The sequence below is a fragment of the Chelonia mydas genome, chromosome 7 (genome assembly GCF_015237465.2).
Source record: "Chelonia mydas isolate rCheMyd1 chromosome 7, rCheMyd1.pri.v2, whole genome shotgun sequence".
Classification (NCBI taxonomy): Eukaryota; Metazoa; Chordata; order Testudines; family Cheloniidae; genus Chelonia; species Chelonia mydas.
The window spans coordinates 88,330,892-88,358,378 of NC_057853.1; the positions used below are offsets into that span (position 1 = coordinate 88,330,892).

Here is a 27,487-nt window from a genome sequence, read left to right on the forward strand (position 1 = left end):
GTATACTCAGTAAGAGTAGGCCAGCAGGCAGGCTAGAGCGATAAGGCTGTATTCCTAGTAGTGTAGAATATGATAATATTGCACTGTTGTAGCACCAGATACTAATCCTGGGTCATTGTAGGTCCAAATGCTTGTGGGAACATGTTTTTATTTAATTTATAAATGCATTTAGTGGGAGTTATGGCTTGGAAAATGTCCCCAATATACATGAAATAGCAAGAGCTAGAGCAAGGTTTAGGGGAGGATGATTCACCCTTCACATAGCAGCTTGTAGAAGCACAAAGCAGAATATAGGTCAGAAGGGATGAGTTAGGGTTGCCAACCCTCCAGGATTGTCCAGCAGGTTCCACGAATAAAAGATTAATCTTTACTTAAAGATTAAATCATGTGATGAAACCTCCAGGAATATGTCCAACCAAAACTGGCAATCCTAGGATAAATACTCCCTTGTGTATGAGTGGACTCCTATGGTCTTTTGCACTGTTCAAAAGCTGGTATTAGTCTACTAAAAAACAGAAGCATCCATGAAGATATTGCAAATGAAAATCTGGTCCAGACATGCCAAGGTTTCCCTTCCCTCCTCCCCTCCATTTCCTTCTAAGTAATTGTAATAATTGTGAAAGGGCCCAGATTTCGTGTAGCCTAAGTCATAAAACAATCTTCAGATGCTAAAGAACTTGCTACTATGGGGCTTTGAACCAGTAACTTCAAAGGTGAAAAAGCTATACAAGGAATTGACCATCTGCTGCTCCTCTTAGTCACTTCTACTTTCTCAATTTTTAACCCTTCATTCAGCAGTCAAGTAATGTTTTCTGGTACATTACAAAACTGAATTACAAATCAATTTTCAAAAAAGTGTATGTGAATTGAATTGGTTAAAAGTTAATCCACTATCAGCACACAGATGGATAGTTTCTCCCTATTGAAAGACACTATTTTTTTAAAAAAATCTTAACAGCAGCAACAAACCAAATCTCTGGAACAATCAGAGTTTAAGAGGGCAACAGCATAACTCAGAGGTACCTACGTCCTACTTTGTTTGCCATCCATTTTTGAAGGATTTTTATGGCTGTCAGTGAAAATGTTACGCTGTGTGTTAAGTTCAGAGATCATTATTTCTGCTTACCCCTCAGAAAGACTTTTAGGAAATGTTTTTGGAACATGATAGGCAAGGATTTTCCCACAGGCTCCTTTAGAAAATAAATTTAAAATAGTCAACACCAGATTCCAGTGATTAATACCTTGTGTTATCCTGAAAGTACCTCACCTGTTAGTTCAAACAGCTTGCTGAAAGTAGGTTTTTCACTGGAGTTCATGAACAGGCTACTGACATACTGTGGTCTAAACAAATTGATCCAATCCAAGGATTTAAAAGAATAAAATCAATAAAAATAAGGGTAATCGTGATTTCACATATAATGAAAGCCATTTATTTCTTGCTAGTATACCACAGTGCAAAAGCTGCTGCCAGCATTGCACATACCTCTCAAATCTGAAGCAGGACTGAGTGTGTTGGATGGTGGTTATATGTTACAGTATGTACCTATTATAAATTCTCCAATAGTCTTCAACATATCAGATCAGTATAAATACATATCCATTACATTTTAAGAACAGTCTGAAATTCATTGCTCTGCAGACTGCCAGCATAATGCCCGTGCACTGCGTAAGTCACCAAAACAAACAGTAATCTCTGCAGGAGTGTGACAATACCAAACAGTCATAAATCCATACTCTGTGCATTTTTTTACCAGGTAACATACAGTCAGAGTAAGGTCTTACCACCAGACAAATGTTTCCAAAGAGAGGCTGAAATGACTGGACTTTAGTAAATCATTTACTTTCCGCTGCTATAGTCACCAAAAAGCAAGTTACAACACCAGCTGGGTTGCTTTTGCTACCTTAGGAGAAATAGTAAATTTCAGTATTGGGTATCTTTGAGATCAGTAACTTTACAATTTTAATTGTAAATATAATTTTTAAATTGATAAGGTATACATTAATGTTCTCAGAGTATAGCACAAAAGATCACAACCAAGAAGCAAATGTCATGAAAAATGTATCATCTTTTATAGGTAAGAAACAAGCTACTTCCAGCTGAGAGATTCCTAGAAGTTTTGAAAACTGATCATGTCACGTGTATCATGTCTTACAACAATAAATATAGTAACTATTTAGCAGGGTGCAAAGAAGGAAAGCATGTTTATCAGATACTAATAAACGGTTAAACAAAAGTGAGAATTGCATAGCGCTGTACATTTTAAGGGATTATGATGATGATTAATCGGACCTCCTTTCTAACACAGCTCAAAGAATTTCACCCAGAAATTTCTGCCATATTTTGTGCTTGAGCGATAGCACATTTTTGTACACATCACATCTAATCTTGATTTAAAGACTTCAAGTGATGCGTAATCAACTGCATCCCTTGGTAAGTTGTTCCAATGGTTAATTGGCCTCAGTGTTAAAAATGTAACACTTTAAATAAGGCTAGACATATTTTCAACTTCCAGCCACTGGATCCTGTTACACCTTTGCTAAAATAGTGCTTTCCTGTCAGAAATCAGTATATTGGTGCATCTAGACCACGAAGAAGTCATCTCTTCACTCTTTCTTTGAAAAGCCAAATAGAATTTCTTAAGTCCTCCACTGTAAGACAAATTTTCCAGACCTCAAATCATTCTCGTAGCTCTTTTCCGAAACCTTTCCAAGTTGTCAGCTTCTTTTCAGAGCATTGCACTGAAAGCGCACATTTAGTTGGTTATCTACCATGACTCCTACATGAAATCATCATGTTAACCATTTTGCAGTTATGAGAAAATGGTGAAGAGAGTTCATACAGTAAAGTACTTATAGCATTTTGGATAAACTTGGATTCAATGTATTATTAAATTCATGCCTGAGCAAAAGGCTAATACAGACCTCCGCAGCATTCAAGTGGGCAATGTGAATTCATTCATGGGAACCTACATGGGGTTTCAGAAATGTACAGATCAGGAACTGGGGCTACTTCATACCACATTAACTGAAAAAAAGGCTGTTACAGTAGTTCTCTATCTAGGTCATTGCAGAGGACAGAGACAGCATGAAAGTAACAACCTGAAAAATTCAGCTGCTACGGAAACACACTTGTGCAAGTGACGCATTAGAATGCAATAATTCAGCTTGCCTCACTCACAGATTCCAGTAGGCCTACCAATGCTAGTAAGGCAAATGGGGTTTGACCTGTGATCTTTCCATCTAGATAAATATATTTCCTAATAAGAAAAGGAGGACCTGTGGCACCTTAGAGACTAACAAATTTATTTCTTAGTCTCTAAGGTTCCTCAAGTCCTCCTTTTCTTTTTGCAGATACAGACTAACACGGCTGCTACTCTGAAACCTGTCATATTTCCTAATGTAGGCTATGATACACAGCATAAAAAATATGACTCAGATACTGACCCGTAGCAGAGGAGCACATAGTGCAGTTTGTGGGCCACAGTAGCCTTGGTTACACCGTCTGCTTGCTAATGGTCTCAAGAGGACCAATGTCTGATTAGAATCATCTGGGCATAAGAAATCCCTAGCCATATCCTTTACCCTGTCAGCAGGGATTGAGAGTAGGAAAGAATCTACTATATAACCTCTTTGCCACTTGCTGATTCCCCTACACAAATTTAAAAAAATCCTTCCTTAGATATCACTTGATTTATATGACAGCCTTTACAATAGTTTAGGGCAAAAATACTGAGCTATTTACCACAGTGGACAGTAGAGGCCTGATCCTGGGAGATGTATCAATAGCATTTGATATTACAGCTAATGGGGTTTTGCTGTGTGATCACAGTTGGGTATGGATGGGAATGTTGCTCAATTGATTTTGGTCATACCCCATAGTCTTCGACTGTGGAATTCTGCTTGGGCCATGTGGTTTCATCTCTGTTCCTCTTCAGTTTTTATATATTCCTTAATGGAAAAATTTGGGTTTAGGGCATTGCCGTTATACTAATCATAGAATTATAGGCCTGGAAAGGGACCTCGAGAGGTCATCTAGTCCAGTCCCCTGCATGCATGGCAGGACTAAGTGTTATCTAATGGTACCTGCCTCCAGATTTTGAGCGGGACATTAGCTGTTATGACACCTGCATCATAGAAATCCATGATTTGATGGCTCAATTAGTTGTGTATGAATACCAACAAGATCAAAATTAGCTTGGTTGGACTGGGAAAGAACTGTAATGTGAGTATTATTTCCATTGCCAGCATTGCCTTTGAGAAATTATTTGTGTAGCCTGGACATAACTTCTGACCAGCAGCTGATGCAAGGCCATCTGATTTCAGGCATGACTAGGGCTCAGGTACATTTTTCGATACTTTGAAAATCAAACATTGTCGCTAGTTAGTGAAATCTGACTTAAAGTCTTTTAGCTAACATTAGAGTTTGTTTTGCAGCTTTGTTTTCTGTGCTATGCTAGTAAAATCTGTTTATTTACCATAAATGGAATTCAACCCAAACGAAGTTGAAACCGGTCACTCATGAGGCACCTCAGACATGAGCTGAAGTCAGACCAAGCTTATCAGAAGTGATTAAGAGTTTAAGAGCTGGTTGAGAGCAAAAGGGAGTTATGATTCCCATCTCCAAACCGCATCTGAAATGTAGTTATGGGAAGATCCCTGACTTGGGGGGGAAGTGGGTCAGAGATTATTATGGTAATGATTAGATAAGTTCTACTATTTCCCTGAATAGTTAGCAACTATAAAATAACTTTTAATGTACAGAATTTATATAGGATATCCCAGTATATCATTGGCAAGAACCAGTCCCGTAAGGTGGTGCATATTTTCAACAGGAGTTGAAGGTCCTCAGAGTTTCAGGACATGAGGCCTTTAGCAGCTCATAGGTGTGTGGGTGTTTTCTAACAATACCACTTGTTGCCTTGTGAAAACAAAATGCAATAGTAAAACCACAGGAAGTGACAGGAGTACTCAACAGCAGTTTCTGATTTTTTTTAATTGTATTCCTTTAAGTGGTCATTGATTAGCTGTTGACTTTTGAAACAAGAGAATATTACACACAACAGTTAGCGTCTTCATTTTTAGAACAAAATCATCAGAGCATCTCATTTATTTCTCCTTTTCATCTTTATCAATCAAAAAACTTCTATTCTTGTGACAGGTCTGAACCACATATTGGTAAGTAAGGACAGGAATTTAAAGAGGCTTTGAAAGCTGGAGTTCTTGCATTACAAATTATATTTCATATGTGCTGTGGAGATGTCCATAGAAGTAACATTTCTGATGAGTTCTATGATGGTTTTGCCATTGACTTCAGTAGAAACAGGATCAGGGCTTAGAGCAGTATAATAAAGTTGTGAAGTCAGGTCATGCATGGGTCATATTGGCAACTAATGAGTAGCCTTTGGGCCTCATCTTTGAAATATATTACACATTTCCTTGTAGTTTTCACAAAAATATTTCATAGCAAGTTAATTGCAATTCAGAAAACTATTTTTAAAAAATCAAAGCAATAAACATATACCAGCTTCTGTAACAATAATATGTGCCTATAAAACAAGCAATAATTAGGCTTTAGCTGATTTAAAAGAAGACATTCGCTCTGTAATTAGAGGTGGAAAAGACCTATTATATTGTCTAGTCCATCACCCACCCAGTGCACATGAGTGGTAATTAAGACATTACAAGGAGCGAAAGACAAAAATGCAGGGAATCAGAATAGATATCCCAAGTGGCCCAACCCTATGTGATAAATAGTTCAAGTGTACAACATTACATGGACTATCATCATTAAGTTGTATTGTAGATAATGAAAACTGTAAATAAATCTAACAACAGACCTAGAGCTACAAAACAATAAGATCTGAAAATAAAGCTAACTGTACTGAATGTCAGTGAAGATTTTGGAGCAAGGTAGTTTTTATGCCTTTTATCAACACCTTAAAGAAGAGGAGTCCATTTACCTATACAATGAACACATAACAAAAGCTGATCATGAGTTCTTTAGACCTCAGTTCAGTACAATTATGTGACCCAATTTCTACTCAAAAATCCTCTAGGCCAAAATCTGCCTTTCATTCAATTATTGCAATAGGAATGTCACACATGCATTTGATAGCACAATTTGGCCAATAAACTTAAGAAGAGACACCTCAGAGTGATACAGTCACTGTATATTATGTAATTTCCTTTAGCTTCACAGTTAGAGAGTTAAGTAAAACTGAAAACAGCTCATTAATGTAACAACATTCTGAGGCAGCTATCACTGGTTCCACTTTAAATCACAAGGACAATTTTAAACACATTAAAATTAAAGCCCATCCTACAATCTTTACAGATCAACTCAACATGGCAGGAAAAAGAGGGAGCAGAAATTATAAATACAAAATGGTCAAACTAAAGAGTGAGTGAAGAGAAATACCACTTTTGGAATAAAAAAAAATTACTTTTAGTCAAATAGCTATATACATATATACATAGCCATAGTGACTACATTTTGCATGACATTAAGTTTCTCACTGAAGGACACACCCTAAGGAAATGGCTAGCATGCTGCTAGGCAAAGGTCAAGTTACAGGATTGAGGCCTAAATTGGTATGTAAGGTCACATGCATGCATTTGACTTTTTGCACTAAGAGATATCCCCTTGATTTCAGATCAAGCACATTCACTTGTCTTTGCATCTCCAGGCTCTCATCCTGTAATGGTGGGACCCTTATATTGCAGGTTGTATCCACGTACAGATATTTATCAAGCAGCAGCTCAAGGAAGAGATGTCAGCTATAACCATTTACATCTCAAGTGGCTTTAAAAAAAAAATTGAGAACTAGCTTAGAAGAAATACAATACTTCATAGTCCTTCACTGTAAAGTGTGACACATAAGGCTCGTATTTTTAGGGTAACAAACTAGAGAGAACACATGCCATTGCACAGTGACTGGGACAACTGCAATGCACCAAGGCACTAATTCAGTCCTAGCATTACTGAATTTTTAATTCTCCCCTGCTGCTCTCTCTGAGGTCTGCTGTAGTCCCAGTCACCAACAAGTAGCCTAGCAGCATGCTAGTCATTTCCTGGTTCAAAAATGTGGTCCTTCTCAATGAACCCCAAAACAATACACACTACAGCAAGTGCAAATCAAATAATTTTGGCATTAGAGAGAAAATTAATGGATAAAGGTTTATTTTTACATATATAACACAATTTATTCTACGTTATTTGTTTTTAGCCCTACAAAAAGACTTCCTTTTTCTCTACCCCCCTCCCGCTGGGCTAATTTGGTGCATAAGACATGCCTATAATGAAATGCTTCGTACACAAACAATTCTGGTGTGCTGAGGAGAAGCACAGTAGAATTTTATGGGGCCCTCTAAAAATGGCATATTTCTAGCTGTCATACAATTGTGCCTTTTACAATGTTTTGAGATTACATATTCTTAACTAAAATAAATTGACAAGGTGGTCTTTGCTTTTTGTTTTCTTCCTTCTTTCTATGGCAGCCAGTATTCTTTTCTTCTCCCTTTTTTAATGCCTGTCTTTCCCCTGCCTGATTTCTCCTTTTCTTTCCCTTCCTCCATATTCTTTCATTCTGTTCCCTCCCTACCCCCTATGCTCATCACTCATATGGCCACTCAGGGGTAGTCACTGCACTCACTCACTCTCACAGGTGCCCCAATTTCTCATTCTAACACACTTACACAGGTTACCCAGTTTCACTCATTCTGGTGCTTCCTATCAGACAAATTTACTCACTTTAAAGCAACAGCAGGCTGGTTGGTCTCTGCTGCTCTTTCTGGTGTTTCCATTATACGATATGCTGATGACAGCAGCAACTTGCAGCAGAATACAGGGCTTCTAAGAAAGAGCAAGAGATGGAGCAATGCGGCCCCCAAAATACCATACACAGTTTTTTAAAGACTAAAATTCGTCATTTATTCACCCTACCCCTTGCTTTCCTGAAAAGTGGGGTTAAAGCAATGATTTCAGCCCTGCCTTAAAAAAATATTAAGGAGTAAACAGATGATGGAAAAGGATGATGATACAAAAGGAAGCTACTGTGTGACATTTTAGCGTTTATCTGGTAGATTGAAAGTAATACTAGAAATTATTTTAAATGTGCAGGGTTGGGATATTTTACACTCCATGTGCTGTATTAGCGTTGCAATAAACAATCCTGTTTAGTTGTCTTTTTGGACTTTGGTTCTGCGTATATGTACTTAGATACTTTGTTTTCCAAAGTTGTCACAAGGACCCTGATCCTACAAACGTGTCAACAAATGCTCAACTTTAATTATGGGATTTCGTGTCATTTAGTTCAATGGGATTATTCACATACATAAATCTTAAGTGATTGCAGGATCAACATGATGTGTCATGTCCCTACTCTGCTCAACTTTAATTATGTGATTTCGTGTCATTTAGTTCAATGGGATTGTTCACATACATAAATCTAAGCGAATGCAGGATCAACATGTTGTATCATGTCCCTACTCTGCATAAAGTAAAGGGGGAGGTCACTTTCCTTTTTGTCCTTTTATTTTTCTGACAAAGTTATCTCAACTTACTTATTTAGGGAGAATGAGTCATGTAAATATCCTCAGTAAAATGGACTTTCTCCTCCCAGAAAAATTAATTTACTTAATTTATCTTAAATTTGATTGCAGTGAGCACCCCTAATTAACCTGATTTTTTGCTGATAATCACTCACAATGGAATCAAATCAAAAATCGGGGGATGGTTTGACCGGCACACAGAAAGAAGCTGCTCTCCGTGCATTAATTCACCGCACAGGATATAGTTTGATCCAGGTAAGAACATGTGGTCGCATGCTTGAGTGCTATTTTTTGCATAGTATCTAATTTTAGCTTTAATTAAGTAGTTGTGTCAAGGGCTTGAGTGGTAAATATTTAACAAGGAAACTTTCCTTCTTTGTTGGTTCTCTTCCCTTCTCTCTGTTGTGTATGTCTGAAAGATGCTTTATTTTAATACGTAGGACTGAATTCTTCCATTGATTTTTTTGTTACACTGTAACCAGTCATGATAAGCTAACCAAAAACCTAGAGCTGAATGTCTGTGCATTTCAGGGAAGTTTTGGATTGTAATCTGAACATCACAGCTGCACTTTATCTTTATAATATACCAAAGCAAACCCAAAGTCCACGCTGTGGGGACTACAGTGGCGGAGCTGAGGTGTTGGGGCTATACTGGCTTGACCCTGTAGCCTACAGCAATTGAAGAGGTTATTCCATCATCATAGGAATACCCTTTCCTAAGCAATGGTAGTGAGTTCAACAGAAGCATGCTTCCATCAGCCTAGTTGCTTTTACACCAGGGGTTAGGTCGGCATAGCTACAGTGCTCGGAAGTGTAGATTTTTCACAACCCCTGAGCCCTGTAGCTATGTCAACCTCACATTTAAGTGTAGACCAGGCCTGAATTAGATACCCTTTGTACTTTAAAAGTGTTTAGGCCCAGGGCTGAATTTGACATCCTGGGACCATTTTTAGTCTCTAAAGATTAAGTATTTAATATATCTGACATAGGAGAGAGATTATTTATCAGCCTTAATAATCAGAGGTTTGTTTAAAGTCTGTTTGAGAAGGTCTCAAAATGGGAGCCACCTTTGTTTTATTTTTACTAAATTTGTAGCAGGCAGGGGAGCCCTTCAAAAGTCAAATTATCCATCTGTTTACTGAATTTTGGACTCATCCTCAAAACAAACATGGCCTCAACATATTTCATTTTCAAATGCAATAGAAAATTAGGCAATACTATGAAATAATCTGGTATAGTCTAAGGGACTATAATTGCAAATGGTAATAAGAGTGAGTTTTATGGAGTTTACTAAGGCTCAGATCCTGCCAGGTGTTTAGGGACAGAAGCATGGGAAGCAGCACAGTAGCCCAAAGAGGCAGTTTTGGACTAAAAGGAACTTGGAGCTACCAAAACTACAGGGCAGACAATTAAAATAGCAAAAAACAGTGTGTTTATATAGCATATAAAGCTGTGTGCACACATTATAGGTAAGCAAGCATTTGGGTTTGTTGCATTTTAACATTGTTATCTACTATACTTTACACAAAGTGAGATAAAAATAACGTAAGTCTGCTGTATTTATATTCTGCATTAGTTTCTTTATCCCAGTCTTCTTTTCTCTTTCTTACCTTCATCTGTATTTTTCAATATTTGATTTACCTCCATTTTCAGTTACTTTATCTCTTCTTCCTCTGACACCTTTCTATTTCTCTTTGCTTCCCAGGTTCTTTGTCCCTCCCTGCCATTTTCAGAGTTTATCCTATTTCTCCTTTCACCCCATTCCTTTCCTCACATTCTCTGGTGTTTTATATCAAACTCATCACCACAGTACCCAAGTGTCTGCTCTCTTAGCTTGCCCCTTATCCCACCCTCACTCTCCTCATTGCCCACTCACTCACCTGCAAAAAGGGAAGAGGATTTAAGAAAACAGTTCTTCCTCCTTCCACCAAATCTGTGGAGAGCTGAGAATTGGGTTGGAGTACTTTTTCCTTCTTTCAACCCGTGAGGTGAAGACCTTGCTGAATGAAATAGGGCTTTTTTTCCCTCTGCTGAGTCATCCCATTCACTTACAAATACATTAACACAATGACCTAATTAAAATAAAAGGTTTTGTTTTTCCAGTCCTTTGTTTTGCACTGGCATGGTAAATCGTCTCAAACCTTTCCCATCTGAATCTACTTTGGGTCAGGGTTTTTTTTTAATTCCTTTTACTTAGCCTCTCTTGAATGGATCCTGCAGGATCCATAGGCATGCATTACATAGTAATCACAATTAAGAATGTGACAAAACTGAACAGATTTATCGCACCTTAGCTATACAAAATGAATCAATAGAAGTTCATGCATCACTCAGCAGAATTACACCTTCAGGGAAATGGTGTTTAACATTGCCAGCTTCAATGTTTTAAAATTTGATACTGCAGGAATTCACTCCTGAAAGTACTGTTATGACTCTCCCATTATGATGAAAATGTTTTCAGTACGAATGAAAATGGATAATTTACTACTACATCTGTTCAAGTGATAATCCATAGACAATAGGCTGGAAGAGACTTCTTGGTCCCTTATCACTTATATTCCTAATTAGTTTCCCTTCAAGATCCTAATCAGTTTCACTTTGCTGTGCTCTCTTACTGTGTAAGGAGCTTGAAACAGTTTCCCTGTTTATTAAATAGTTTAGGGTTGGAATGACTTCGGAGGGCAAATAACTAGAGAATTAGGGCTTCTCTATACAGCAAGCCAGGGTGTGACTCTACAGTGGACCAGCTTGTCATGCAGTAAATCATTGTGTGGACACTGCTGTAACTTAAGTAAATGTCCCACCCTCTCCTCTTTCCAATACCTCCTGGAAACATAATTCTTCCAAGAGCAGACATGTAAGCTCATCTCTTTGTTCTGTATAGTAAGAAGCTCACCATTAACTACAAAAATCCAGTATAAATGTAATAATTAATAAAATGTTTCTGAGCAGTAGGCGGATTGTTGAAACCTTGTACTTTTGTTGAATGTGTTACTAGACTAGAACCAAAACTTAACTGCTCAGTGCACCTGTCACATCGGGTTTAGAAAAGCCATTGGACATTGACTTTTTAAGCCAACTCAAACATTTGAAAAAATGTTGACCAAAATAACTTAAGTCAAGACACTCATCTCTCCAATACTCTAACATATGTTGTTTGTGACCCTCAGAGAAACTCTCTAGTCAACAGTACAAACTGGTCTTCTCTCAAGTACATCAGGAAACTGTCATTAGCCACTGTAGAATGCACACAGGAGCTGATCTTGTTCTTCTTGAAGTTGATGGGAGATTTTTTTTATTGACTTCAGTGGAGCTGGATTATGACACCTGGTTGCTTTCTGAAGCTCATAAAACACTAGTAAATTATAAACTTTGACTCTGTAAAAGGAGATTGATGCTAGGCAGGCAACATTTTAGCCTATGGCAGGCTGGCATCCTTGTCCAATACATCATGTTATATTAAACACTACAGCATCAGAAAGGTAGTATTTGACTAGGGTCTATCCACATAGTTCAACTTTAAGTAAACAGAGATAGGTAACATTTTAGCAAATACTGAGTGACTTCATTGGGCATTGGATCACGGCTTAATGAGGGAGAATTGCACAGAGACATTGTTTCAGATGGCAAGAGCTGAAAAGAAGGATGTTATTGAATCAGGATTTTGTGAAGGGTCAGAGAGGATGCCAGTGTTAGATGAGCAGAGAGGCCAAGTGGAGGGGGGGGGGCGGGAATAGAAAGAAAGGCACAGTTATGCAGATAAGTCCATGGAGAGTTATAGAAACAAATAAGGCAATTTTGAGATATTTCTGTTGATTCCATATATTTTAAACTACGTTTCTTTTCTTTGATGCAGGAAAATGGACAAAGAAAGTATGGAGGTCCACCGCCTGGCTGGGATGCCCCGCCACCAGAGAGGGGCTGTGAGATTTTCATTGGGAAATTACCCCGAGACCTTTTTGAAGATGAACTTATTCCATTATGTGAAAAAGTAATGTTTTACATTTAAGAGATTTTCCTCCTCTTGTACCATACACATGTTCCTGATAAAACTGTATTCAGAAAGAAGGCTGCATTTTCAAAGGCCTGGTACATGAAATAACAAATGGAAAATTGAAATGCATATAATTCTAATACACAAACGTTAGCGACTATTCTTTTGTGTGTGTACATTGCTCGGTGTATAACCCATAGTACTGCTGTGTTTGGTGAGGCTACTGTATAGTTTGCTCCTGTTACCTAAATCTGTTCTGAGTCTCACTTTCTATTACAGGGCTAAGCTGTATTCTTATACTTGTCTGGAGCTACGGAATTGTGGGGGTATAGAGCAGAAGCGCTGAGCAGAGGTGCTCTGACGCATGCTATCTGCACAGGGCTGATACAAGCAGAATGCCTCCGGGAGCACTGGGCAGAGAAAGCGTGATATAGCATTCCTTCCACCTGATTTTGAGAGGAGCAGCATGCTCCTTCAATGACTCCTTCCAGATCCTAGCAGGTGTGTAGGGCCCTTAATGTGCCCCATCCTGTCTAACGTCTCCTACTGGACCATGAAACACCACAGGTTATAACCAGCCTTCACTGATATGCACATGTAGCCACTGTCATTGGATGTGCGAACTGGCATGCAGTCACTCACATATTTTTGCACACACAAGACGGGAGCAGTTTAAAAGCATGAAAGTAGTAGCAGCAACATGATCATTTGATTAACCTAAGTCACCACATAATTACATTATTGTAACGCTTCTGCCTTCCCCCCTTAATTTTTTTTAACTCTACTCTTTGTTGCATGAGTTCCAAAATTAGATTGTATGCTCCCTGAAGCAGGGACAACATAGGTGAAATCCTGGCTCCAATGAAGTCAGTGGTAAAACTTGCATTGACTTCAGTGGGGCCAGGATTTCACTCCATGTCTTATTTTTTGTAAAGTGCTTAGCATATCTCAGGTACTTGATAATAATGGTTATATCAGGACATGCACATACTGTGCCCTCCCTATCACTAACGGTAATCACATTCCCAAATAAGGAAACTCCCAAAAGTTTATCCTCATCCTCCTGCAGCACTTCTAAATAGTCTTCACTGCCGTTCTTAAGTCTATACGGAAAGAGAAAAATCCCACCAACAGTGGCACAGAAAAAAGTTTGGTTAACTGAGGTGCACATACTGACTTTGAGAATGAGGCTGATGCTGTGTGACTTTGGAGCCTCCAGTCCTTTTCTTTCCTAGCACAGACTGAAACTAAATATTTAAAAACAAAGAGCAAATCAGCGCAAGAAATCATTACTGTGACAACTGCACAGTAAGGTTCCTGAGGCACACATTGGAACTCTGGTACTGTGTTATCAGATGGTGTGAATAGAGGTCATTTACCTTGCAGTGCTAACTCAGCCCTAACTGTCACTTAAACATATGTTGCCTTTATTTATTCTGACTTCATTCACGGGTCAGAAAACAGTTCTCAAGTAAAATAGGTTCTGGCTGATGGTCACATTGATGGAGATGGTCAAACAACTCTGAGGTGATATGCACACAAGACACAGTCAGGGAAATAACCAGCTTTGTGTAAATAGCTTCTGTGCTGTTGGTGAAAGTTTCCTTTCAGAATGGGTTATTGACTTTTCTTTTCATTTGCAGATTGGTAAAATCTATGAAATGAGAATGATGATGGACTTCAATGGAAACAATAGGGGATATGCCTTTGTAACATTCTCTAACAAACAGGAGGCTAAGAATGCAATCAAGCAACTTAATAATTATGAAATTAGGTAAGCATGACTGGTATGTTCATATAAAGTTGAAATCAAATGATGTATTATTCTGTTTTATTATACATTATGTATTTACCTGCGACTTGAAAAATGAATGTGTAGTTATCTAAAGCTTAAAATCACACCATCCACCATTCCCTTATACAATCAGTCAGTTTCCCATTGATGAAAATACACAAGTTTCCATTTTGATAAATCTGCATTTTCTAACAAAAATGTGTTTTATCAGAAAATTCTGGATCAGCTTTTCTGACAACCCTATTTTGGCTCCTGGGGAGGCAGGAGGAGCTGCTGACTAGCCCCTCCTGAGCTTTGTGGGGAGTTGTGAACTGGGCAGGGAGCCTTCTTAAGTTCACAGAGTATGAGTGGGGCATCATGCAAAGGCCCATGAGGGATTGGACTTTCTGATGTATTATTTAAGGCTGTCTGGGGATGGAATTTGGAAGCTGTCTAGGCAATGAAGAGCCTTTTAAGGCTTGTGCGGAAGGAAGCTGTAACTCCTCAAAAGCCCTCCAAAGGGGCTGGGGAACAAGAGGAGGTAAAATGGGAATGAATGAAGGAGGCTTCACTCCCTGGGACTCTCCACAGAGCACAGAGAGAAGCAGGAAGCACCCAGAGAGAACAGGGATTAGCACTCCCTATGGCCTGAATCATGCAGGCTGGAGAACAGTGAGAAGTTGTTTCCCCAGACCCCCAGTTGTGCTGACCCACAGGCTGACTATGATTTCCCAGTTAGCTGACACTTTGGTGAACATGATTTGTCCTTGTCTACAGTGACTGTAAATCACTGTAAATTAGCATCATATTAGCTAAACACAATTCTTCACTGTTGTGTTCATCAATTGTAAAGCTCTGGGGTAAAGACTACCCTCAATGGCTGGTTGTGGAAATAAACACCTACGAAGTTAAAGATTGAAATTTATTTCTCCCAAAGTCTCAAATTATTTCCAAGCAATATATTCTCAAAATACTGATACCTGTCTGCAGCTCCAATTTCACCTTCAAGTTGTGGGTGTGTGAACATTCAAAATCAATTCTGAATATATTCCTTTTTGTCTGGCACAATTGCTGATTGTGTATTGGATGGAGTACACTGCTCAAATGGACTGGTCTGATTGATAAGTTTTAAACTATGGTTTTTGGGAAGATGAGGCTTGTGATTTCTCAAAGAAATGAGCCTGATTCATTACAAACTGGAACTGTTGTTTGTATGCAGGAATGGACGACTCCTAGGGGTTTGTGCCAGTGTAGACAACTGCCGTTTGTTTGTAGGAGGAATCCCAAAAAACAAGAAGAGAGAAGAAATTTTAGCAGAGATGAGGAAAGTCACAGATGGGGTCATTGATGTCATTGTGTATCCCAGCGCAGCAGACAAAACAAAAAACCGTGGCTTTGCTTTTGTGGAATATGAAAGTCATCGAGCAGCAGCAATGGCAAGAAGAAAACTGCTACCAGGTTTGTCTGCAGTGTTGGTCATGCAGCTTCCTTCGCTATGGCACTTCACGAGGTCATTTAGCATTAAAGAAACCAACAGCAAACACTGACATTTTTCAGCTTTCCTATTGTCTGCCCGCCCAGCTGCTGGAGAGGCAGAAAGCCTAGCTACTGAACTTCTTCACTTCTCCCCAGCTCCAGGGCCAGTGAGGCAGAGAGACGGGATGCTTAGCCTTTACTGCCCTGGAGTGGCACGAGGGACAGGGGCTGAATCTCCCAGCTGGCTGACTGTCCAGTCCCGGAACTTGGGGGAACACTGGGAGGCAGAGACAGGGAGCTCAGTCTTGGTAGCCCCCCAGAAAGCTTTGTCAATTGGAAAGAGCCTTCCAAGGGGGCAGCTGGGAAGCCATCATTTTGATCAAGAGACTTTGGGGCAAAATTGAAATTTTCCCATGAAAAGTTTTGATTTTGGGAGAAGGGCATTTTCAATCGGAAAAATCATTCCAACAAAAATGTCCCAACCAGTTCTACTCTAATGCAAAGCCTAATGTGATCTTTGCCACCATCACATCACATAATACAAAGACACCCAACACATACACATGCATGTACTTTATTATATACATCAAAATCAGCTGCAAAAGACAATACTTTTGCAGTTAATACAGGTCAGATTAACCTTCGTTTAGTGGAATTCAGTGGAATAAGCCTTACTAGGCCATTTTCTTAGTTCAAAGAGATTTGCTAGGCTCAATCTCTGCTGAAATTAGAAATAAATCTCTGATAAACTCCATTTATAATTCTTTGTACTGATGCAGTCTAATATATTAGAGATAGTATAGCTGCTACAGATTTTGCAAGGATATAAAGTTACATTAAAGAAAAAAACATGTTTTCTTCCCAGGATGGTGTGGGAGATGGCAAGATTGCTGAATGTGGGAATATTTATGGACCCTAATCCAGAAGTTTGGGGACTCCCATTAACTACAGTGGGAATCAATGGTACTCAGAACCTTGCAGGGTTTGGAGAATACAATCTGAGGCACTTATTCAGGAAAGTGGTTATGAACATAGTTAGCTTTAGGAAAGTGCTTAAGCATTTTCCTGAACAGGGATGCTTTCCTAACTGGAGCCTAACGAAGAAATCTCTAATGAGGAATTGCATTTATGCCTAGACTTATATTACACAAGGATTATCTTTGAATAAGAATTTACTACATGCTACATTTGAAGACATGAGCAAAGTTTACTAGTATTTAGCCATGAGATCTGATTAATTTTTAAGTAGGTTTGTACAGGTATTACCAAGGGGGTAATATGAATACAGTAGAGTTACATAGGTAGCTTATAATTGACCTATAGAACCTCTACTACTTGTGGTAATGATCAAGGTGAAAAGAAACCAACTTGACTGTCAGTCCCCAAGATAAGTTTACACAACTGGCCTTTAGGAGATCCACTTCCATAACACACACATCATGTGAAAGTCACTATGCATTATTAATCATCAATATTAGATCTTCAAATTGTGTACAATGAAAGTCAGAAAAGAGAACTAGATCTTGGTACCATCACTCTTACAACACATCTAGTGTTACAAAAGTTCCATGTTTATACTGAACTTTACATATGGGCAGAAGTGTGGAATAATGACAAAAGCAAGGAGATGGGGTTAAGAGTTCAAGATTTTCTAAGTAGCTCTGTCTCTCACAGTGTGACTTTGGCCAAGTCCTACTCCTTCAGTTTTCCCTATTTGCCAGGTAGGAATAATACTTCACAGAGGTGCTGTGAGGGTCAAATAATTGTAAAATGCTCTGCCGCTTAAGTATGGTGCTAGATAGCCATTTTTGTTTGTTCTATATTCACCTTGGCATGTGAGCATAATTTAAGATCATATGCAGCTGGCCAACTTAATATCACTCAAAGCTTTTAAAATAAATTATACTGTGATATCACCACATGATGCAGTGGGCAAAGTTTTAAGATATGTTTTGCTTTAAGGTAGATTTAAGCTCTCATTGAAAAGTAAAGCTTCCACTGTTCTGTGGATATATAGAACTCAGGTAGTTGCAGAGCAAGCTACATCATACTATGAGCCTAACCACTGCTTGAGGGACTATTTCTAAGGGTAGTTCAGGGAATGAGGTAGAGGTGGTCAAAAATAGGAACACAATTTTTGAAAAAAACATTGTCTCTTTTCCTCCCTCCATGCAATTTTTCATCAAGTTCTAGTATGAGGGAAGTTCAGCGTCCCAGCTTATTTATGCCTTGAAGAGACTACTAGCAAAACCAGCCAGTTATTTCTACCGATGATTTGAACATGACCACTGAGAACTGGACCAAAGCCATACATGTTACATAGGCTATCAATTAGCTATCAGATGACTACTTTTAGTCATTACCAGTTCAAGCCAAGTTTAGGCTAACACTGAAAAGATATAGAACTAGAGTTGGCCAAATTCACTTCAGATTTATTTAGAACAAAAAGTTTCTTGTTTTGAAAGGAAACATTTTTGTCTTCATAAATGTTCCAAGTTTTTCAACAAAAATAAGTTTTCAAATGCCTTCCCTCCTTATTTTCTTCCCTTTCCTCCCCCCACCCCCGTTCCCAAGGGAAAAGGGGGGAGAGTCCCTAAAATTTGTTTCTATTTTGTCAAATGTAAAAAAAAAAAAAAATCATAGAAAGACAAGATAAGAGAAGGACTACACTGTTAACCTCCATTGTTAGGCTGGATATAAATGCATCATCTGGAGAAAACTTGTTTACTGAACTCATTCAAATTGCCAATGAAAAAGCACTGACTTTGTCACAACATCTCTGATGTTATTGGGTGAATCCAGGACAAGACTGGGCAGGAAATAAGGTCCTGAGATTTTTGTGGCTGAGCTAAGCTTCAATTACTGTTGGAAGAGGAGAAATTCCCTACAGGATGTGCAGGAATGGAAGGAAAGCTGGGTGAAGCAGTTACTGTTGCCATCTGCAGGAGACAAGAGGTGCCTCTGCACAAGGCTGCTTGCCAGTGCTCATTAGCATCATTTGCATGACCTCAAGACCAGCTCTGTGGCTGCATGCAAAGCTATGCCAACACTCTTGATGAATTTAAAAGCAGTGGATTAATTAACCAAATGTAAATTATTACTATGGACATGAGATGCATGATGCTGCCATAGCACTGATTTTTTAGCCATCTAATTTTTTCCCTTTTTTTCCCTTTAGAGTTCCCCAAATCAGTTACAATTTCTCCTTGGGGGACTCATCCAATACACACCAAGTCAGTGAGATTTCTTTCCCCCACATAAGGCCCTTCTTGTAATAATGTATTGCCTTGCATTCCCCTATCTTCGCTATTTCCATTGAAGCACTATGCTACAGGGACCAAACTACTGCACACAAATCAAATTTCTGAGAACATAAGTCTTACTTAAACTTCTTAGAATCACAGTGTTTATCATACTGTAGTCAGTGGAGTCTTTCCAGTCAGCTGCAGAATGAAACCAAGCAGTGGAGGGAAGGAATTTTTGGAAGAGAAGCAGGTTCATTAAGAGATCTCTCTAAGTGGTTCATAGAATGAAAATGTTTGAGGACCGTACCATATTTTCTCTCCATCCTTGTTGGATTCTGCACATCTGCAGTGCTAGAAGAATAAAATCTGGACATCTGACTATCTGTTTCTGGAAACATATGGTATATGTGCCATTGCTTTGAGCATGAAATTTTAGACCTTCTGTATAATCAGTCCATTCTACTACTTCTACTACCACAGAATAATGTTATACAAAACATCAATATGCCTAGAAACCAATTGAACAATGGTACTTTCAATTATTTATTATTTTTTCCAGGAAGAATACAGTTATGGGGACATCCTATTGCTGTAGACTGGGCAGAACCAGAAGTTGAAGTTGATGAAGATACAATGTCATCAGTTAAAATCCTCTATGTGCGAAACCTTATGCTATCAACCACCGAAGAGACGATTGAAAAAGAATTCAACAATATTAAACCAGGTAGGAAATGACATAAAGTAGGTTTTTAGCTGTTGCGGGTTTGAGTCCATTAAATTGGTAGATATTGTTCAGTTATAGTAAACTAACAGTAGTTGGTCTGTTTCTCTGAAATATTAAATTGGTGGAACACCAGAGTAAAGGATAAAATAGCTGTTTTTTCCCCTGTAAAACCTTCAAGTGCTGAAACAATTTTCACCCAGTTTAAGTTCCTAAAACAGCGACTGCTGGCATTAGATCATCCAGTAAGCGGCTTGTTTTCTAATTGACAGGACAACTGACATTTTCAGGGCGGTTTGGCAAGTCAAATAGCTCTGCTGCAGTCCAAAATGGTGTATGAAAAGTCCTAAGGATTCTACATTAGTAAAAATTACTTCTGTTGTGACATGATTTTTGTATATATGCTCTCCAGTAACTTGATTTCTGCAGAAAGGGTATTTTGATTTTTTTAAACATTAGCTTTGTTTCAGGGGTAGGTTTTACCTCCCAGGAGAGCGAGCCTATGTAAGTGGGATAGACTCTTTTCACTATTCTTCTTCTATGAAAAAGGGCAATGTTCAAAAGAGAGTGATTCAGTATGGCTGCTTTACTCCTCCCTGCAATGATTGACTGATTTTTGAAAGTTCCATATGCTTTGTAAAGGTGGTTTTACATAATGAGTATTGACATAAAACTTGCACACTGAAGAACCACAAAGCACTTGGATTTTTTAAACCCATATTTAACTTGACCAGGACATGCAGGTGAATGAAGACAGGCACAGGGAGGGATTTAAGTGACAGACCACAAGGTTATTAACACTGGGGAGAGGGCAGTATGCCCCTCCTTCTCCATCTCTCAGTACCAGGCATCTGAGTGTGTTCAGTGTGGGATTACAGGCTCCCATCCTATATCCCATAACTCAGGATAGACTCTCCTCAGCTTACGCATAGTACTCAGCTCACTCTTCTGAATCCTCTCACCTTCCCCACCTCCAGAAGTGGGACAGAAGGTACTAAAAAGATACCTCTCTCTGTGAAGACTTCAGTCCGCTCTTGTCCCAGAGGCACAAGGTCCATCAGCAAAATCCCAGTAAATTACCTAGAGCTGCTGGCCCTTTTGGCTTTGTAATCACACTGGACTCAGGTTGCAACACTCCTGCAAATGACTAATAATTTCTACATTCTACTGCTATTTAAACCAAAATGTGCTTCCATGATGCTTCAAGAAAGGCAAAAAACCCTGCAGGCATCTGCCAATTTCGCCCCAAAGGGAAAAATTCCTTCCTGATACCAAAACAGGCAATTGGCCCACAACACTCAAAAAACACCGCTTCTATATTACAGTGACAGAGAGGGAGAGTGGGGCAGCTAAGGAGCAGCTTTTTGGAGCTAGATACTCCCAAAAACCCCAGGCAGTTGTTAAAATAACAAAGAGCTATAGGGGTGAGGGGCCACTCAGATCTCATCTCCCTCTGGGTGGCCAATGGGAGGCAGGGGAAAACCTGCCCCTGAGTTCCCAGGCATGTGTTCCCCACCCCCTCCCAGCTGCCTACCACACTGCAGGTCCATTCATGTTTCCCACCAAGTGAGATGGGTGGGTTGCTCTGGATTTAATTCACCTATGTTCTACATTCCAGAACTCGCATCCAATACAACGCTTGAAAATTTATAAGCTTACTTGCCCATCATAGAAATGAATAACATACAGAAACTTATATAAAAATACAAACCAATATTTATAATTTAATCCATAAATTATCCTAATATTATCCTTTCCACCTATGAGTATGTAGGGTGCAATTTTCAAAAGTGTCTACATGAGTTGAGCATAAGTTCCATTAATTTTCAATGGGAGTTTTGCTCCTAAATCATGTAGAAGCTTTTGAAAATCCAACTCTGTATAAAGAAGTGCATTTTGGAACTCCAAGAAATACAATAATCTCTGCACTACTTTCTTGTGCTCAGCACCAGGAAATCATTCATAATTTAACTCACTTCTGTTAACTTTCTCCTTAAAGTTTAAAGCTATATTACAGAGCATCTTAACTCTTCTGCTTTGTCTCTGCTACATAAATTTCTCTTTTTCACATTAGGCTGCAGCTGAAAGATATATTAGAAATTCCTTTATGAGTCATTCCTGTCTTCTTAATCCCTCAGTATAATACTTTTAGCAAACACGAAGTTGTTAGACAAATCATTTTACTTTCAGCTTCTTCCCCCATTATTAATCCCAGTTTGCTCCAGAACACTTAACTTATTAGCACTCCCTAAAAAACACATTTATAGTCACCTAAAGTGTCTATAAAACTCCATCATTTTTTACTTAAACCAAATTTGCTCAAAGGAAGTGGATTCCAAAACAGTTTATGGAAGCTTTTAAATTGCATTTGCTTTAATGATATGTTTTTGCAGTTTGATCATTTTGAAAACTGGAAATTTCTCTGTCTCTCCCTCTTTTTTATTTTACTATTAATAATATTTATTATTATTATTATTTTAGATGGATTAAAATTCTGGAACAACTCGTTTTTGAGATTGTTGTATGTTCTAAAAAACTGGTTATATAGTAGCAAATCTGAGCTTTGGGGAAATGAGTGCCGCTCTAGGTTATAGTGAAATTATATTCAGAAATGTCAGCAACAGTCTGAAATGATTTTCCCCCTCCCCTGAGCCTCTTGCACTGGACATAATGCTGAACTGCAACACCTTGGGACTGAATTGTACATTTGAGCCAGTGATCCTGTACTGAGAAAGCCTTTTGACAGTAACACAGCATCCAGTAACAATTTGTTCAGTTTAGAGGAGTTAAAATCTAGAGCTGCCACTGTGGATCAGATTACCCAAAGAGTCTCTGAAACCCACACTTCCCATTAACTTTAGTGGTAATAGGTTTCACAGTAGCAGCAGTTTTAGTCTGTATCTGCAAAAAGAACAGGAGTACTCGTGGCACCTTAGAGACTAACACATTTATTAGAGCATAAGCTTTCGTGGGCTACAGCCCACTTCATCGGATGCATAGAATGGAACATATAGTAAGAGGATATATATATACATACAGAGAAGGTGGAAGTTGCCATACAAACTGTAAGAGGCTAATTAATTAAGATGAGATATTATCAGCAGGAGAAAAAAACTTTTGTAGTCATAATCAAGATGGCCCATTTATACAGTTGACAAGAAGGTGTGAGGATACTTAACATGGGAAAATAGATTCAATATGTGTATTGACCCAGCCACTCCCAGTCTCTATTCAAACCCAAGTTAATGGTATCTAGTTTGCATATTAATTCAAGCTCAGCAATTTCTCATTGGAGTCTGTTTTTGAAGCTTTTCTGTTGCAAAATTGCCACCCTTAAGTCTTTTACTGAGTGGCCAGAGAGGTTGAAGTGTTCTCCTACCGGTTTTTGAATGTTATGATTCCTGATGTCAGATTTATGTCCATTTATTCTTTTGTGTAGAGACTGTCCAGTTTGGCCAATATACATGGCAGAGGGGCATTGCTGTCACATGATGGCATATATCACATTGGTAGGTGTGCAGGTGAACGAGCCCCTGATGGCGTGGCTAATGTGATTTGGTCCTATGATGGTGTCACTTGAATAAATATGTGGACAGAGTGGCATCAGGCTTTGTTGCAAGGATAGGTTCCTGGGTTAGTGTTCTTGTTGTGTGGTTGCTGGTGAGTATTTGCTTCAGGTTGGGGGGCTGTCTGTAAGCAAGGACTGGTCTGTCTCCCAAGATCTGTGAGAGTGAGGGATCATTTTTCAGGATAGGTTGTAAATCTTTGATGATGCATTGGAGAGGTTTTAGTTGAGGGCTGAAGGTGATGGCTAGTGGCGTTCTGTTATTTTCTTTGTTGGGCCTGTCCTGTAGTAGGTGACTTCTGGGTACTCTTCTGGCTCTGTCAATCTGTTTTTTCACTTCAGCAGGTGGGTATTGTAGTTTTAAGAATGCTTGATAGAGATCTTGTAGGTGTTTGTCTCTGTCTGAGGGATTGGAGCAAATGTGGTTGTATCTTAGAACTTGGCTGTAGACAATGGATCTTGTGGTGTGTCCTGGATGGAAGCTGAAGACATGTAGGTAAGTATAGCGGTCAGTAGGTTTCCGATATAGGGTGGTGTTTATGTGACCATCGCTTATTAGCACAGTAGTGTCCAGGAAATGGACTGCTTGTGTGGATTGGTCTAGGCTGAGGTTGATGGTGGGATGGAAATTGTTGAAATCATGGTGGAATTCCTAAGGGGCTTCTTTTCCTTGGGTCCAGATGATGAAGATGTCATCAATGTAGCACAAGTAGAGCAGGGGCATTAGGGGATGAGAGCTGAGGAAGCGTTGTTCTAAGTCAGCCATAAAAATGTTGGCATACTGTGGGGCCATGCGGGTACCCATAGCAGTGCCACTCACTTGAAGGTATATATTGTCCCCAAATGTGAAATATCTGTGGGTGAGGACAAAGTCACAAAGGTCAGCCACCAGGTTTGCTGTGAAGTTATCAGGGATACTGTTCCTGATAGCTTGTAGCCCATCTTTGTGTGGAATGTTGGCATAGAGGGCTTCTACATCCATAGTGGCCAGGATGGTGTTTTCAGGAAGATCACCGATGGATTGTAGTTTCCTCAGGAAGTCAGTGGTGTCTCGAAGATAACTGGGAGTGCTGGTAGCATAGGGCCTGAGGAGAGAGTCCACATAGCCAGACAATCTTGCTGTTAGGGTGCCAATGCCTGAGATGATGGAGCATCCACGATTTCCAGGTTTATGAATCTTGGGAAGCAAATAGAATACCCCAGGTCGGGATTCTAGGCATGTGTCTGCACAGATCTGTTCCTGTGCTTTTTCAGGGAGTTTCTTGAGCAGATGGTGTAGTTTCTTTTGGTAATCCTCAGTGGGATCAGAGGATAATGGCCTGTAGAATGTGGTGTTAGAGAGCTGCCTAGCAGCCTCTTGTTCATATTCCAATTTATTCATGGTGACAACAGCACCTCCTTTGTCAGCCTTTTTGATTATGATGTCAGAGTTGTTCCTGAGGCTGTTGATGGCATTGTGTTCAGCATGGCTCAGGTTATGGGGCAGTAAGGCCTGTTGTAGTGATTAAAAAATCCGACATTTTCACTGAAAATCTGTAAACTGATGCATATTCAATACACCATCAATTATAAACTCATTGGATTTAGAGTAATGTTTCTCTCTCTGACCCTTGTTCCCCCCACTCCTGCTGTCTGGCTGATGTGTCTGTATATTCATGTGTTCTGCAAAATTGCTTGGCAATCAGGAGGTAGAACAAATATTCAGAAATCAAGACTGCCTTGAGTTCTTCAAGACATATGACAAACCTGTTCGTTGACTTTATCATGGGTGCTGACACACACATCACATCTCATGTAGCCAGTGGAAACACAGGAAAAGGCTCTGATATAAAGTGAGAAAGAGGCAAATTTTTGTAAAAGGAAACTAGTGCTTCTAAACTTGCTGGCTGCGCTGAGGCTGCCTGGATGTAAAAGTCAGGACAAGCTGCAAGAAGTAAACAAAACCAAAGTGAATTTGTATCACATATGCCCAGAAGTAATCTGAATCCATCATGCAAGCATATGACACCAAATGACATTTTAAACAAACTAAATGTGAATGTTCTATGGAATCTGACATAATTCAAGAATATATTACATAACCAGCTGACAGTTGCATTCAGCCATCCTGGTGGAGACTACCAGACATAAAAATTCCTCAGAGTTGAAATGCACTCGAATGCACTTCCTCACTGTAATTTTTTTTTAAAATTTCATATATCTGGTTCTAGAATACTTAAGAGCTTCACTTAAAAGCTAAGATAATGGTTCTATTGCACTCTGTAAAGGTTGTTGCTCTATTTCCATTTACTGCACATGGTTTCCTTCTCAGCCCTGATTTTTACCAAGTCTGATCTAGCTGACTTCATATATCTGAAAATAGGACTTCAAGGGTTGCCTTGATTTGTTAGGTAAAGAGGGCTACTCTTATTTTAGTGTGTATTAACATCACATATATTTAACTTTACTTTTTCTGTTCAATTAACTGTACTTTTCTGTAACCATAAATGAAAAACTAAACCAATGTAGTTTTAAAACATACTTGGCAATACCAGTTCTCTAGACTACTTAGTTAACTTTAGTCTATTTAAACTTTTAAACTCTGAGAAGTGTAACATTCTGAGTTGGGTAATCAGACCAAATTAAAACAATAGCATGACAGGTTCAGTAATTACTCATTTTGATCATGACCCTACAATTATTTATGCACAAGCTTAGCTTTACACACAAGTAATCTTACTGAGTTCAGTGAGATACTCATATGCACAAACACCTGCAGATCAGAACTGTGCTTTGTAAAACTGAGTGCTAAAAACACAACCCAGAATGTTAATTTCGAATCTGTATTCCTTTGAAAAGACACTTGCGGAACTAATATCCCAACATTTTTGTAGGTGCAGTTGAAAGAATAAAGAAAATCAGAGACTATGCATTTGTACACTTTAATAACAGAGACGATGCAGTTGAAGCTATGAAAGCCTTAAATGGGAAGGTAATGCTGCACGAGTAGCATTCATAGTATATTGGTGTCATACAACTGTATTTGCTTTTTTGTAATTGTTTGCAATTTATGTAATCAAGTTTCGGCCTTTTGGGTGTTCACAAACTATTCATTTTGACTATTTACTGCTTATCTGCATAATGGGAAACTGGTCACCTTAATCATATAGTAGTGTTCTGCTCTGATTCGATGCAAGAAACAGAATAATGAACAAATGACTAATACTGAATAACAGGTCAAAAAATCTCATACTTGCACTTTGAATACCTTTTCCGTATGTGTCAACAAAAAACAAGGCAATGTGCAATAGTAAATGATGACTACAAACATGGTCAAACCAAAACAGCTGTTCAGAATTCAAACAAAGATCTGTCAAAACTGTTGTTGTTCTTCCAGAATTCAGCCAATTTTAATGCCATATACAATTTTTTTTCTATTATAAAGCAATAACCAGGTCTTAAGAGTTAACTATTTTATTATTTTCATATGTTGCAAATACTGTGTATAATATTATGTAATAGTATTACATACTTATCATGGGGTGTTACTCATCCCTCTTTTATTCCTGCTTCTACTGAGGAATCACTTCAAATGTGCCAAATCCTTTCCAAACACAATAGGAATAGCCCCTGCTCTGTGTACAGTTCAAAAAAGTGTGTTAACATAACCCCAACTTAAATTAATAGGAGCTACACACATATTAAAAATATATTCCTGTGCTGAGAACATGACAGCAAGAGAGGAAATTCAGGGTCCATGAATTCAACGATATGGGATATTTTATTCACACCCTCCATAGGCTCTGCATTGCAACTGAATACATGCTTGCTAAGAAAATTAATCCATTTGTCTCTGGTAAAACAAACAGTCATTGATCAGGTATCATACAGCTCAAAAACTCTCTTCACAGAGGCTATTTTTCTTGTAATTGCACTGCTTTTCAATCTAGAAGCTGAATAAAGCCACCTTGTGCATGTACAAATGTACTCCACATGCTCTGAGATGTGCAATCACTATCTTGAACATCTATGTTGGGAAAATAGGTAATGCAGTCACTTTTCCATTGAAGGGTGCTGTAATACAGTACCTCATTGCATCAAGCCCTTTGATACATATTTTGCATCACCTATTGGAATCAACACTGAAGTTGTGGTACTTACAATTAACATCACAATGAAAACC

General features: G+C 38.8%; 1 protein-coding gene across 2 annotated transcripts in view; it reads left to right on the top strand.

Moving 5' to 3' along the window:
* Positions 1-27,487, top strand: part of A1CF (APOBEC1 complementation factor) — a 49,821-nt gene that overhangs the window by 3,462 nt on the left and 18,872 nt on the right. For both annotated transcript variants that reach the window (XM_043551955.1, XM_027833726.3), the window contains exons 2-7: positions 8,662-8,805; positions 12,407-12,541; positions 14,188-14,318; positions 15,538-15,776; positions 19,599-19,763; positions 26,199-26,296. In XM_043551955.1, coding sequence (XP_043407890.1) covers positions 8,707-8,805; positions 12,407-12,541; positions 14,188-14,318; positions 15,538-15,776; positions 19,599-19,763; positions 26,199-26,296 — 867 coding nt within the window. In that variant the 5' untranslated portion in view covers positions 8,662-8,706. The remainder of the gene's footprint in view (positions 1-8,661; positions 8,806-12,406; positions 12,542-14,187; positions 14,319-15,537; positions 15,777-19,598; positions 19,764-26,198; positions 26,297-27,487) is intronic.